We start from the raw sequence: 14,469 nt of genomic DNA on the forward strand, positions 1-14,469 counted from the left end.
CTTTACTTTTCTTCAAAGCAGGAAACACAATAGGACTCATTGCCTCCTTGTTTCCTTTTTGTCTATTGCCTGGCTCCTTTGCACACATGTCTTGTTCACTGTGGTGTCCCAGCACCTAGAATAATAGTACCTGACACATCAAAGGAGCTCAAATCTTTGCTGAATTAATGAATTAACAAATGATTCACTTAAGCTTGAGCAGAGGGAGGGTTTCACTGATTAACTGGGTCAGTATTGGAGTGAAAAACACCAGAAGTAGAAGAGAGAAATGGAAGGAGGAAGGGTGGGCCAGGATGGCAGCAGGGGTGAGGGGCAGGATTCGAAGTGGCAAGCGGCAGGCCAGGCCACTCACAGCAGCAAAGACAGCGGTGATGTGGCGGTTGCCCTGTGGGCACAGGGGAGATGAGGCAGGTGTCTGAGGCCAGGGGGCTTCTGCAGGCAGCGGCCCAGGCACTGGGCCCCTTCTGGTCCCTCTGTGTACGCTTATTGTCCGAGGATCCCCCAGGTGTTTGAAGAGCAAAAGAGGGAGACAGGTGAGCCATTAGGAGGATCTTTCTACAGACCAGGATCCCAGAGCTTGTGGGTGACCATGGTCAGAGTCAGCCATGGGGGTGGCTTGATGGGGCAGATACTCAAGGAACCATGAGGCCAAGATGATCCTTCTGAATGTTTGAGTCACCCAGGGTGTTGTGAGTTTGGGGGAATCTAGGGGAAGATTTTGAGTCAGGTGACTTGGTCCTGAATGTTTGAAAGGATTGATTTGGAGGCAAAGGGCAATGAAGAGATTTGGAGGGTCAAAGGCATTTTGAAAGTGAGATATGATGAGGTATGTGAAAAACCAAAACCAAAACCCAGGGCAGTGACTTCTGGTCATTCCGAGTCTTTACCTTTCCCGTGCCCAGCACACTACCGGGCATATTGCTGAAGTCAAGTACATGTGTATTGAATGAATGAACACACCTCAGTAGGAGTCAGGAACATGTAAGAGAATGGATCAATAGTGGGAGCTCGCTCACAGTGAGCAGTTAGGGGGATGAGGCTGGTCTGCACAGGAAGCAGGGGTGGCAGGGGAAGCTCCAGGTCACTGCAGGAGAAGTGAATTCTGATAGTTAACATGGCTAATATTTTTGAACACCGGCTTTGTATGAGCTACTGGAATGAAGAGAAGCTGAAGATCCATGTGGGGAGGTAGGAAAGATTTATTCAAAGATAAACGTCTAAAACTCCATTCCTATTCGCACAGCCTATTTCATTAAACAGGGCAATTAAAATAGCTCATAAAGGAAGGAAAAAGCTAGTTTGGTGCTAACATTAAATTTGATACAAATAACTTAACACTAAAGGGTTTATAGCAGCGGTTCTCAACCTGTGGGTCGATACCCTTTCGGGGTCGAACGACCCTTTCACAGGGGTCACCTAAGACCATCGGAAAACACATATATAATTACATATTGTTTTTGTGATTAATCACTATGCTCTAACTATGTTCAATTTGTAACAATGGAAATACATCCTGCATATCAGATATTTACATTACGATTCATAACAGTAGCAAAATTACAGTTATGAAGTAGCCACGAAAATAATTTTATGGTTGGGGGTCACCACAACATGAGGAACTGTACTAAAGGGTCACAGCCTTAGGAAGGTTGAGAACCACTGGTTTATAGGATTAAAAAAAATCCCCTCATAACCTAGCACCACTTCTGATGTTAACTAGACTTATTGTGATGATGATTTTGTGAACAATACTCCATCTAATTTATTCAATATATGTTGTGGAGACAGGCATGGTCCAGGTGCTGGTGATAGGATACCAAGATGAACAAAGACCGTGCTTTCCTTTAAAAGGAGACAAAAATGAAAAGAAGTGATTACACACCAGAGCCATAGGGTTAAGGTCCCAAAGCTGCTGTCAGGGATGGGGAGAGAGGGGAGGTCAGAGAGAGTTCCTTCCAGAAGAAATGATCAGTTCAAGGTGGTGAGAAGAGTGTTCAGGCATGAAGCAATGATGGGTTTGGGGGCCTTATGGCGTCCATGGGATTGGAGTGTGAGTGCTGGAAGTTCGTGGTGGGGTTGGTGAGGCTGGAGGTATAGGCCTGGGTCAGGATGTGAGGGTCCATGGATCATGGGGGGTCCATTTAGGAAGCATAGGGGAGCAGCACAATTTTGCATTTTAGAAAAATCCCTTGGTTCTGGGGGATGAGTTGTTGAGCAGGATGGGTTTGAGAGGGAAGATGGTAGGCAGAGAGACAAAAAAGGAAACCCTTGCAAATAAGAAAAGATGGAGAATATTATTCAACCTTAAAAAAGAAGGAAATCCTGCCATTTGTGAACCCTGAGGGCATTATGCTAAGTAAAATAAATCAGACACAGAAAAATGCCACATGCTCTCACTTATATGTTGGTTCTAAAGAAAAAGAAAACAAACCTAAACTCAAAGGCATAGAGAACAGAACGATGGTTGTTAGAGGCAGTGTGGGGGATGGGCAGAATGGGTAAAGGTGAACAAAAGGAACAAACTTCCAATTATAAGTATGTCCTGGGGATGTACTGCACAGCATGGTGACTGTGGTTAATAATACTGTGCTGTATATTTGAAAGTTGCTAAGAGAGTAGATCTTAGAAGTTCTCATCGCAAGAAATAAAAAGTTGTAACTATGTGTGGTGATGCATATGAATTAGATTTATTGAGGTGATGATTTTGCAATACCTACATATATCCCATTATTGTGTTGTACACCTGAAACTAATGTAGTGTTATGTCAAGTATATCTCATTTAAGAAAAGAAAAGTATATAATAGGAAAGAAAAGGAAAGAAAAGGGAAGGAAAGGAAAGAAAAGGAAAGAAAAGGGAAGGAAAGGAAAGAAAAGATGAGCTCTGCCCAGACAATCAGTATGTGAATGGAAGAAAGGCGATGAGCTCAAGAGCTTTTTAGAATAGTGAAATCCTGTGGCTGTTTTGTATGGGAAGTTCTGTAATGCTTGTTACAGTCACTCACACAATGGCTGGGTAGATACAGAGGTAAACACCTAAGTTACTTTGCACAGCCTGTTGCTTTACACTGACCATTCAGAAGACACTGTAAAGAAAGCAAGAGTGAGGTATGGTATGTTATTGTTTTAAAGGCTTAGTGAATATAAATAAAAATATGAGAAAGTTGTAACAATATCCTCAAGGAAATAAAAATAAAATTTTATTGGCAATAAACGTTTTGAGACTACAAAGCAATGTATATTTATGACAATATTAAAAGTATTATGGCCGAAACCGGTTTGGCTCAGTGGATAGAGCGTCAGCCTACGAACTGAAAGTTCCCAGGTTTGATTCCGGTCAAGGGCATGTACCTGGGTTGCGGGCACATCCCCACTGGGGGATGTGCAGGAGGCAGCTGATCTATGTATCTCTCTCATCGATGTTTCTGACTCTCTATCCCTCTCCCTTCCTCTCTGTAAAAAATCAATAAAATATATTTAAAAAAGTATTATGAATCTTTTACAATATAATCGTGAATTTAACACTTGCAGTCATAGTTATTTAACATCTTTGGGCATTTATTTTTCAACTATGAAGCCATTTAAAATCAAGTATTGAAATAAACAGCATAAAACAAGACTTTATTAAATATAAAACTAAGATTTAAAAAGTGTAATAAAATACAGAGTGGGGCAAAAGTAGGCATACAGTTGTGAGTATGCTAAACAGTTTATTCTTGTATTAATATTTATTAATTACTGGAGGCTTGGTGCACGAATTCTTGCATGAGTGGGGTCCCTAGGCATGGCCAGCAATTAGGGCTGATTGGGGCCACCTTGCCCTGTCCCAATCAAGGTCAGGCCGATTGGGGCCTGCCGGCCGGGGGGAGGGATAGGGGAAGAGACTGCAGGAGGTTGGCCAGCCAGCCCTGACTGGGCTGATAGGGGTAGTCAGCTGGGGGGAGGGACTGGCTGGGGGAGGGACCGTGGGAGGTTGGTCGGCCATGGGAGGTTGGCTGTGGGAGCGCACTGACCACCAGGGGGCAGCTCCTGCATTGAGCATCTTGGTCAGTGCGGGTCATAGCGACTGGTTGTTGTCCTGGTCATTTGGTCGTAACGGTCACTTAGGCTTTTATATATATAGATTGTATTTTCTATACAAACAAATATAAACCTACTTTCGCCCCAACCTGTATATCCAATCATGTTTTTCACTGAAACTTTTAAAAAACATTGAGTTATATCATTCTATTAGTTTGAGGTGTCCAACATAATGATTTGATATTTGTATATACTGCAAGTCACTGAAACTTTGAATAAAAGTTTTAGGAAGAACAGAAATGTTTTAGTAACATTAAAACATAAGACAAAAGTTTACTTTAAAAATATTTCATTATGACCTTATCCTTATAAATTTTTTTTAAAATATATTTTTATTGATTTCAGAAAGGAAGGGAGAGGCAGAGAAAGAGGGAGAGAGAGAGAGAGAGAGAGAGAGAGAAAGAGAGAGAGAGAGATAGATAAATGTCAATGATGAGAGAGAATCATTGATTGGCTGCATCCTGCTAGCCCCTACTGGGGATCGAGCCTGCAACCCGGACATGTGCCCTTGACCTGAATCAAACCCAGGATCTTTCAGTCTGCAGGCCGATGCTCTATCCACTGAGCCAAACTAGTTAGGGCCTTATAACATTTTTTGTGTGTGTATTTTATAATGTCCATAATAGATTAATATGGTAATACAATGTGTATAATTTATAAAAACTGCAAATAACACAATTACATAAAAGGTTACCAATAAGGGTATGTGTTCAGAAATGTTTTATCTTGGGGTGAGCTGTTAAAAGGTTTGGAGACTCTGGCCTGCAGGACAAAGACCAGAGCCCTTTCCATGGCACCCAGGACCCCTTAGGATCTAGTCATATGTTTGCCACTGTGTTTCTCATCACAGTGGACTTTTTGAAGTTCCTGGATCAAACTCTACGACCTCGAATAGACTTTGCGTAGTTAGTGCCTTCTACATGCAGCACCCTCTCCAGCTTATCTTTGAAAACACAATGCTTGTCACCTTCTTTCTGAAGTCGTCCATGACTCTTAGAGATTTAAATTTACTTCCCCCATGATACCTCTGTACCTTAAATATCATTAAAAATTATCTTTATTATTGTCATATAGCTATTTATTTTTACATTTGTATCCCCTTCTAGATTGTTAGCTGCTTGGAGACTGTGTTCTTGGCCTTTCTTTGAATCCATGACACTTAACACTGACACTAAAAATAAGTATTTATTGTGAAGATTTGTATTGAGTTGCAGAGCACATTCTAGATATATTTCCATTCGAATTAGCTGAAATAAACAACCATAAACTGGCTCTACCTCAGATTTCCCCCTATGTGTGTCCTGACATTCAAGGGATTTCATATCAAGTGTAATAGCTTATTTCTCTTTTCTTTGATAAAGCCCTCTGAAAACAATGCTAAGGCAATTGAAAAGGTTGATGATCTTCTTGAGACATACATGGGAATTCGAGATATTGAATTAGGTAAGATTATACTATTTTAAAAAGTCTTCTATTTTTTAATTTGATGGAACTTAATGCTTATTTGTATCTTTCTTGCATTGATAGTCAATGATACTTTTCAAGATGAAAAGGAATTGTATAGTAATGAAAAGCATAATGAAAATAGAGATAATGAAGAATAATGAAAAGAAGGTCTGGCCTTTCCCACTTACCAGCTGGGAAAACTTAGAGTCAAGTTAACAGTTCTAAACTTTTATTTATAGGTTTATTTTATAGATTTAAAAATATATATGAAAAGAATTTTGTAAATGATACATAAACACGGTATTATTTGACATATTAGCTGCACATCTATTACATTGTATGTTTATTATATTGAAGTTGTGCACATTTATAAGATTAATGAAGCCCTATGATAAATAAACCTGGTGTATGACTGATAAGGGCAGTTGAGCAGTGAATTTCTGTGTATTTTTTTAAAAAAAATGTATTTTTATTGATTTCAGAGAGGAAGGGAGAAGGAGAGAGAGACATCAATGATGAGAGAGAATCATTGGTCAGCTGCCTCCTGCAGGCCCCACACCAGGGGCTGAGTCTGCAACCCAGGCATGTGCCCTGACCGGGAATCGAACTGTGACCTCCAGGTGGTTCACAGGTCCACGCTCAACCACTGACCAATCCGGCTGGGCAACGCCCTCTGGGTATTTCTTATGTCACCATTAGGATGTCAGAGTCTTGATTTATCAATTAAGACTTTCTCAGTTATATATAATAAAACAACAAACTGAACTCCAGTTGACTTAAGGAAAAAATAAGGTGTGTGTGTGTCGAGGATGTATTGGTTTTTGTAACTGAAAAGTCCAGAAGTAGATTCTGGCTTCAAGAATGGCTAGATCCAGAGTTCTCATGCTATCATCAGGATGTGATTTCTCTTGTCTCCATTCTGGTTTCATTTTAGGCCCCCATGGTACCCCTTGGCAGCTTCAGGCCCTCCCTCATGACCTCAGAATGACTGCCATGGCTCCACCCGCTACATCTTGGTGTCAAACACAATGGAAAAGAGGGCGGGCCTTTGCCAAGTCATTCAAACAAAATGCTCAGGATCGCCTCTGATTGGTTTGATTGGTCCACTGATCCAGTCACTCAGGCTAGGGGGATGGTTAGGTCTGGGTCACACCTCTCAGGCTGAGAGTAATTTCTGAAATACAAAGGGTGAGATTGTGAAAGCCCTGGTGCCTTCTATGAAGGAAGAAAGAGAAATATTTCCTTAAGAAGGGGAGTTGGCTGCTGGGTGGGGGAGAGTATATGTGTACTTAGTGGTGGGGTTTGTGCCTGTATGCATCCTTGTGTGTGTGCTTGGGTGTGTGTTGCATCAAGTACTTAATAAATTGTTTTTTTTAAATAAGTGTTTAAAAAGTTGATTTTAGAGAGAGGAAGGGGAAGGGAAGGAGGGAGCGAGGGAGGGAATGAGGGAGGGAGAGAGAGAGAGGGAGAGAGAGGGAGAGAGAGAGGGAGAGAGAGAGAGAAACATCTGTTGGTTGCCTCCTCCATGCACCCTGACTACAAGATTGAACCTGCAACCTGGGTATGTGCCCCAATTGGAAATGGAACTGGCCACTTCTTGGTATATGGCAAGACGCTCTAACCAACGGAGCCACACTGGCCAGGGCTAGAGGAAGGCTGTTTTGATGACTATGTCCTTATAATGTAGTTTGATATCAGGTAGCCTGATTCCTTCAACTTTGGAGAACCCCACTTTTAACAGGTGAAAACTTAAAACAGTCCTCAACTTTAAAACTTAATTTTACATATAAGCCTTATTGTTATTTAAGTATAAATTGGGAATAGTTCAGTAAGTTAGTTTTGCTCCTTTGTTATTAAAAATACACAGTATATAAGGAAGAGCATTGGGCAGTGCTACAAGTAATTATAAATGAATTAATCAGTTTTTGAAGAATCAATTTTCTTTCACTCTGACCTATTCAGGGAACTAGATGTTCCTTGCAAATTTCTTATAAATTAAATAGAAATCCCATCATAAGTAATCATCTGTAGCAGGTTCCTCCAATGACATGAATAGTCATTATCATTGTACATGATTAGCAATGTGGTCACCAAGGGAGGTAAAGTTCAAAGAAAGTACTTATTTGAAGAATGCAAACATTGTTAAATTAGGAATTTCTCTCATTCAGATCTAATTAACATGATATGTAAATCACAAATGTGCAACTGCTTCAACAGATGAATTATTTGTATTCCCTGTGTTTCTTAGTTTTCAGAAATGTTAATTCTTTAAAAAAATATTTTTATTGATTTTAGAGAGAGGAAGGGAAAGGAGTAGAGAGATAGAAACATTGATGAGAGAGAAACGTTGATAGATGGGCTGCCTCCTGCATGCCTTCCACTGGGGATCAAACCGCAACCCAGCATGTGCCCTGACTGGGAATTGAACCAGTGATCTCTTGGTTCATGGGTCGATGCTCAACCACTTAGCCATGCCAGCAGGACTTGAAATGTTAATTCTTAATGAAAATTACACTGATATTATGTTATTCTGGAGATGTTAATGTGAGTTTATACTAAAAAATTTAAAAAGTAATATGGCAATTAAATATCTAAAAACAAAACAGTAACCTCACCCTCCCCCCCCCCAAAAAAAACCCCACCACACAAACAAACCAAAAAACCCCCACAAAACACCAAACCAAACCAAACCAAACAAGAACATCAACACCTTGGGATGTATTTACTATTTGAAAATGAAAAATAATTCAAATGAGTTTCTGGACCAAGTAACCCTGAAGATAAAAGTGCTCTGTTTGGTTATCAAGTTAAGTTGTGAACTATGACTTTTCAAATGACCTACTGCCTTGGAATGTTACCCATTGGGGAAAAAAAAGGTTCTGGAAGATTGTGAATTAAGACCTTATATAGAAACATTGATGAGAGAGAAACATTAACTTAGTGGGAAATTGTATAATATAAATTTCTTAATGAATATTGAGATGTAGTGTAATTTGTATATAGAACTATAATATTTTCTGGTGATATCAATTTAGGAGTTTGGTGATTATTCTAAGAACTTTGGACTTTTTAGATTTCTAATTTATAAAGAGATCCAGAAATGTGTAGTAAGGAAACCTGATTGCTAGTTTCTAAGTCATATTTTCCTATAAAGTCTTTTTTAGCTCTTTTAAAAGTATATGATAAATGGTATTTTAATCAAGATAGTGACATTTCTTCCTAGGATGATTTTTCTTTTTTGAGTAACGTTAAAACAATAAATATTATAAAAAGTTATCCTTCTCAGGTAAAGCCAATAAAGTTTTGGAAATAGATTTCATTAAAAGAAACTACCTTGGCTCTATTTTGATGTTTGACTCATGTGGATTGTTTGACATGAGTTGACATTATGAAAAGTCTTAGGGAAAGTAAGTGTTGAAGACCTTCCATAGAAAGAGATACAGTTACAGATTTAAAGGTTAAATTAACAATGGTGGTAGTTGATCTTTTTTTCTTTTTTTAGTGCTCACCCAAGGATATTTTCCCATGGATTTTTAGAAAGAGTGGAAGAGAGAGGGAAAGACAGAGAGAAATATCAATGTGAGAGAAACACATAGATTGGTTGCCTCCAGAGCCCGGGCCGGGGAGGAGCCTGCAACACAGGTAACGTGCCCTTGATTAGAATTGCACCAGGGATCCTTCTGTCTGCAGGCTGACACTCTACCCACTGAGCCAAACCAGCTAGGGCTGCTGGTGGTTAATCTTTATCTAAATTCTGCCATGTGCCATTTCATTAAAACAGATTCAGAGAAGTTTGATAACTTGTTCAAAGTCAGCTAACATGTTAAGAGCTGAGATTCAATTCTGACACTTTGATACCAAGATTTTCCACCCGCAGTAATGTTGTATGTCTGAAGTTCTGTTTAAGTATTTAAGAACTTAGTGGAAAATGCAGATTGATCAGTATCACCAAAATAAGTGTCATTAATAATGTAAAAGTTGTTCAGTATTGGTAACGGTATAAAGATATCCTTGAAATAGCCACAAGAGGTCAGCACTTAGCTGTTACATGTGGTATAACAAGTCTACTGTTAGTGGAGTATTTGGCCCCAAATTGTATTCAGTTGTTAAATATCATTGCAGTGTATTGCAAATGTATTATTGTTAACAGATGAGAAGCATTTTAATAGCTGTGGCTATGCTAATGTGATATTTTTTTCCTAGTTCCTTTGCATTTCTCTTAAATCAGAGATACAGTCTTTTATGAAAAAGAATATAATCATGCCAGTTTATTTCTCCTGTAAGGATGTTTCAAATCTATGTTTATACTTTAGGTATTAGCAAAAATTCATGACATGCTCAGTGCATGCTGCATTCTCAATTTCTGTTAAAAATTTTGTAGCAGCCCTGACCGGTTTGGCTCAGTGGATAGGGCGTCGGCCTGCAGACTGAAGGGTCCCAGGTTCGATTCTGGTCAAGGGCATGTTGCGGGCACATCCCCAGTAAGGTGTGTGCAAGAGGCAGCTGATCAATGTTTCTCTCTCATCGATGTTTCTAACTCTCTATCCCTCTCCCTTCCTCTCTGTAAAAAATCAATAAAATATATAAAAAAAATTTTGTAGCAAATTTGATTTTTAGAAGATTTATGGAGCACTGTATTACACACAATATTTCCAACACAGTTATGAAGCTGCCTAATTGGTATTTTTATTGCTTCTGCAAGATCAGGAGTTTCTTGAAGGCACCATATCTTACTCAGGTTTTAATCCCAGCTCCTACCATAGTACTTCTTCCATAGTAAATGCTTGCTGAATATTTGTTGACCAAATGTCTGATGAGAGGCACAAAAATGAGAGTCCATAGGGAGTCTGAGTCCTAATTTCATTAGCGTGAAGCTTTTGCCTTTGAGCAAATTATTAAACTTTGAGTCTTAATTTCTATATCTGTAAAATGGGTACAATAAAAACTTCATAGGGTTGTCAAAGCATTCTAATATGTATACAGTTTCTCTCACATCATAATTAATAGACATAGCTATTATCGTTCATAGCAATGATCATTACTAATTATTACTAGTAATAATGGTCTTGGAGTGAGAACACGTAGGGATGTATAACTGGACTTGGGGCCAACTCTGGGACTATATTGTGTGTAGGACTTTTTCTTCACTTTTCTCCTCTGTGTGCCAGCATGCGTGTATGAGTGAGATTATACAGCTTGGGCTGTCAGAGTATTGTATGGGGATTTTAAATCATCATTTTTCTCATTTTGTGACCAAGGAACCCAAACCAGAGATTGCAAATGAGATCAGACCAAGTCTGAACAAGGTGTTCCTGGGCTCAGTACACCAGACAATGCTACTGAGCTTCCTGAGGTACTAGAAAACCACGTACCAAGCATTTTCTTACAGCTGCGTGTGTGTGTGTGTGTGTGTGTGTGTGTGTGAGAGAGAGAGAGAGAGAGCGAGAGAGAGAGAGGAGGGGATGGAGAGAGAGAGAAAGGGAGAGAGATTGGTTGATTCAGTGTCCATCAGTGTCCTTGTTTTTCTCACTATTCAAGAGCATCAGTCATCTGCACTGTTAGCCCTGGCCGGATAGCTCAGTTGGTTAGAGCATCGTCCTGACACACCAGGGTTATGGGTGTGATCCCCAGTCAGGGCACATACAAGGAGCAACCAATGAATGCAAAAATGAGTGGAACAACAAATCGATGGTTCCAGAGAAGGCAGCGGTAGCAACTGCAAACTTGGGTATAGTGGATAGATCGTTTAAAAAATATCATTGCTACTTGGATATATGATTTTTGTACTAGAAATATGTGATAACTATGCATGTTCCTTTTAGAAAGTAAATTTTCTGGTGCTATTTTTCTTAGTCCTCTGATGCTGTCTCAAGTATCAATAATTTTTAAAATCTATTTTTGATAGCTACCACAATATTTGAAGCTGGAAAGGACAAACGTAATCCAGATGAGTTCGCCGTGGCACTTGACAAAACTCTTGGAGACTTTGCGTTCCCAGATGAATTTGTCTTTGATGTTTGGGGAGCCGTTAGTGATGCCAGACGAGGAGGATTATGATGTGGCTGGTCCATCTCTGGAGAAATGAACCATTGTTCCTGTGCGTGTGTGTATGTTTTTAAATAAACCTATAAGGCTGTTTTTGGACACTGGTTTGGTTTTTATGTGTATGGAATACATTCTTTTTTTTGAAATATAATTTTGATTTCTGGGTACTTTTTAATGCAATTGAATATATAGGATGCTTAAGATAAATTACCTAAAATTTGATCAATTTTAATATCATTTAAAAGTTATTTTTAAAGTAAATTTTAGGGAATGTTTCTGGATAGATAATTTTGTTCCCCATTAATACCCATGTTTGGTTTTCTACATGTAAGTAGTTGATTGCAATAGCTTTGTAGTTCTTTTGCAAAATCTTAATGCTGTGAAAATTAGCCTTGGAGTATGATTTGCTTCATAGCATCTTCATTTTGTTATGTTAGCTTGAATAGGATATGTTCAGGAAATAACATGTGAATCACACCTGCTGTAGGTCTAGAAGCACTGTTTTAATTTTCAATCCACTGAGTAAAGGGAGGAGGATTTCTATAGCCTGTTGATGTCAATGACCTACTTTCTTTGTGAAACAAGGATTGATTGACTTTTATATTTTGCCTCTTTGTAAATTGCTGCTTTGGTTCTTAAAACCTATTGTTGAAATCTACTGCGCTGTGCATTTGTTTGCATGCGTGGAAGAAGGGTGAAAAGGGCAGAGAGGGTAGAAATCACGTATACTTGATTTTTGTAAAAACACTTCTTGAAACATTATTTCTTTTTCCACCCGTACCTACTTTTTATGTTACCCTTTGTAAGCACTCCAGGGAAAGTTTTTATAGTCTTTGTAGAACTTTTCTTTTGAAAGAGATGTACTCAGGAAATAACTATGTTTGAGAACACTTTTTGGGTGAAAGAGCAATACAGCTCCCAAACATTTAAACCCCCTAAACTTTAGAGGAGATAGTGTCAGAAATAAAGGAGGAAGGGAGCATTGGGAAAATATGTTAGCCTATTATTTTAGAGTTCTAACAGACCCTCTCTAACACCTTACATTATTGAGAAAATTGAGGGTAAATGATTGTCCTATCACTTTTACTGGACATTTTACAGAGGCAAGGGAAATGGAAATGAATGGCTTCAACTCGGATCAGTAATAAGGAAGAGCCTGGTGTGATGGAGCATTCTGCTAAAGTGTTAGATGGAAAATGCTGTGTGCTGCCATGGGAATCAGAAATCATAGCCTGCGAGGCCTGTATTCTAGGAAATCAGAAGTAGTTCCCTTTCCCCGCTGGGTTAATGATTAGATAACTCTTGTTTTCTGGTGCAACTTTACTTTTGCTGCCATCCACTCCACTTTCACAGAAGTTTAATGCCATGTAGCTGATCTTCTGTGTCTCATTCATCTGAAACCTGCACAGAAGCTGTTTTAGTCATTAATGTGCAATAAAAGTGATTATAGAATGTGAATGGTCTTATTGCTCTTGCCCACCATTTGAAAATAGGATCCAGCTCAGGCTGTAATTTGTTGCTATTTGTTTCATGGTGTGTTTTTTTTTTTTTTTGAAGTCCTCGAATGACTATTAATTCTTAATGTCACCTCTCTTAGAAGGATACACCCAAAAAAGAACTAATATTTTTAGAAATGGGGAAGTTATTGGATGATTTAGCCCATAGAAACATTTTAGTTTGAACAAGGAAATAATTTCTTGGCATAGAAGTTAGATTTGAAAGGATGAGTCCTTGTTTGTTATTGATGGATGTTTCTTCTTCCTTTTTGGGCATGCATGAGGATTGAAACTGGGTGCTGATTCCCTGTAATTTATGGAATCTCAAATTCACAAAGTGAGAGTGCTCACCATGATCTTTCTAGGATTTTGGTGTGTAAGGTACTGATGCCCATGTCCAGCGGTCACTGTAATTGTCAACATCAATCGGGCAGTTATCATTATTAAGAGCTTCAGCTGGGCACAGGTGCTTTAATACTAATCGATTTTTCCTTCAAATGTCTTCATCTCTCACCTCTACTGCTAAACTGATAGTAGGGACAGTTTCTTTACATTGTTTTAGTCCTTTACCTGAAAATATATACATCTGTGAACTTTGTGCCTTTTGGTGACTCTCAGTGCACAAAAGGAGTACACTTTCTTTTTAGTTGTCACCATCTGTTGCTACAATGAAACAAATCATATATATATATATGAATATTTTTAAAAACATGCCATTTTCCCAGCTGGTGTGGCTCAGTGACTGAGCATCAACCTATGAATCAGGAAGTCATGGTTTGATATCTGGTCAGGGCACATGCACGGGTTGTAGGCTGGATCCCCCTGAGGGGGCATGCAGGAGGAGCCAATCAATGATTCTGTTGCTACAATGAAACAAATCATATATATATATATGAATATTTTTAAAAACATGCCATTTTCCCAGCTGGTGTGGCTCAGTGACTGAGCATCAACCTATGAATCAGGAAGTCATGGTTTGATATCTGGTCAGGGCACATGCACGGGTTGTAGGCTGGATCCCCCTGAGGGGGCATGCAGGAGGAGCCAATCAATGATTCTCTCTCATCAGAATGATTCTTTTATTATTGATTTCCTTCCATGCAAAACAGCCTCTTCCAGTGGCCACTAAGAGCACACTGTATGTTTTCTTCATGGCAGAGCATGTAGATGATGATTGACCATTAGGCTCAATGGGGCCTTGAACATAGCTTGGTCCTTATCGAATGTACACACTCTGATGGTTACAAATAGGCATATTTTGGTTTTTTTGGTGATGTTTTAAAAACAAAATTACATGATTATATGTTGTGAAACTTTCAGAATTTAATTATTAAATCAGCGATCAGTTAACTGTTTGGGGCTGCTATAGCCAATATTACAAAATTGACTAAATAGAGATAATAA

General features: G+C 39.0%; 1 protein-coding gene across 1 annotated transcript in view; it reads left to right on the top strand.

Annotated features, from left to right (window-relative positions):
• The window catches only part of GIPC2 (GIPC PDZ domain containing family member 2), a 67,922-nt gene extending 56,164 nt beyond the window's left edge, over positions 1 to 11,758 (top strand). Inside the window, exons 5-6 of the mRNA XM_015571099.1 lie at positions 5,440 to 5,521; positions 11,430 to 11,758. Of these exons, the coding sequence (XP_015426585.1) occupies positions 5,440 to 5,521; positions 11,430 to 11,581 (234 nt within the window). The 3' untranslated portion in view covers positions 11,582 to 11,758. The remainder of the gene's footprint in view (positions 1 to 5,439; positions 5,522 to 11,429) is intronic.
• The last annotated feature ends 2,711 nt before the right edge of the window (positions 11,759 to 14,469 follow it).

Source organism: Myotis davidii, unplaced genomic scaffold, assembly GCF_000327345.1.
Source record: "Myotis davidii unplaced genomic scaffold, ASM32734v1 scaffold248, whole genome shotgun sequence".
Classification (NCBI taxonomy): Eukaryota; Metazoa; Chordata; class Mammalia; order Chiroptera; family Vespertilionidae; genus Myotis; species Myotis davidii.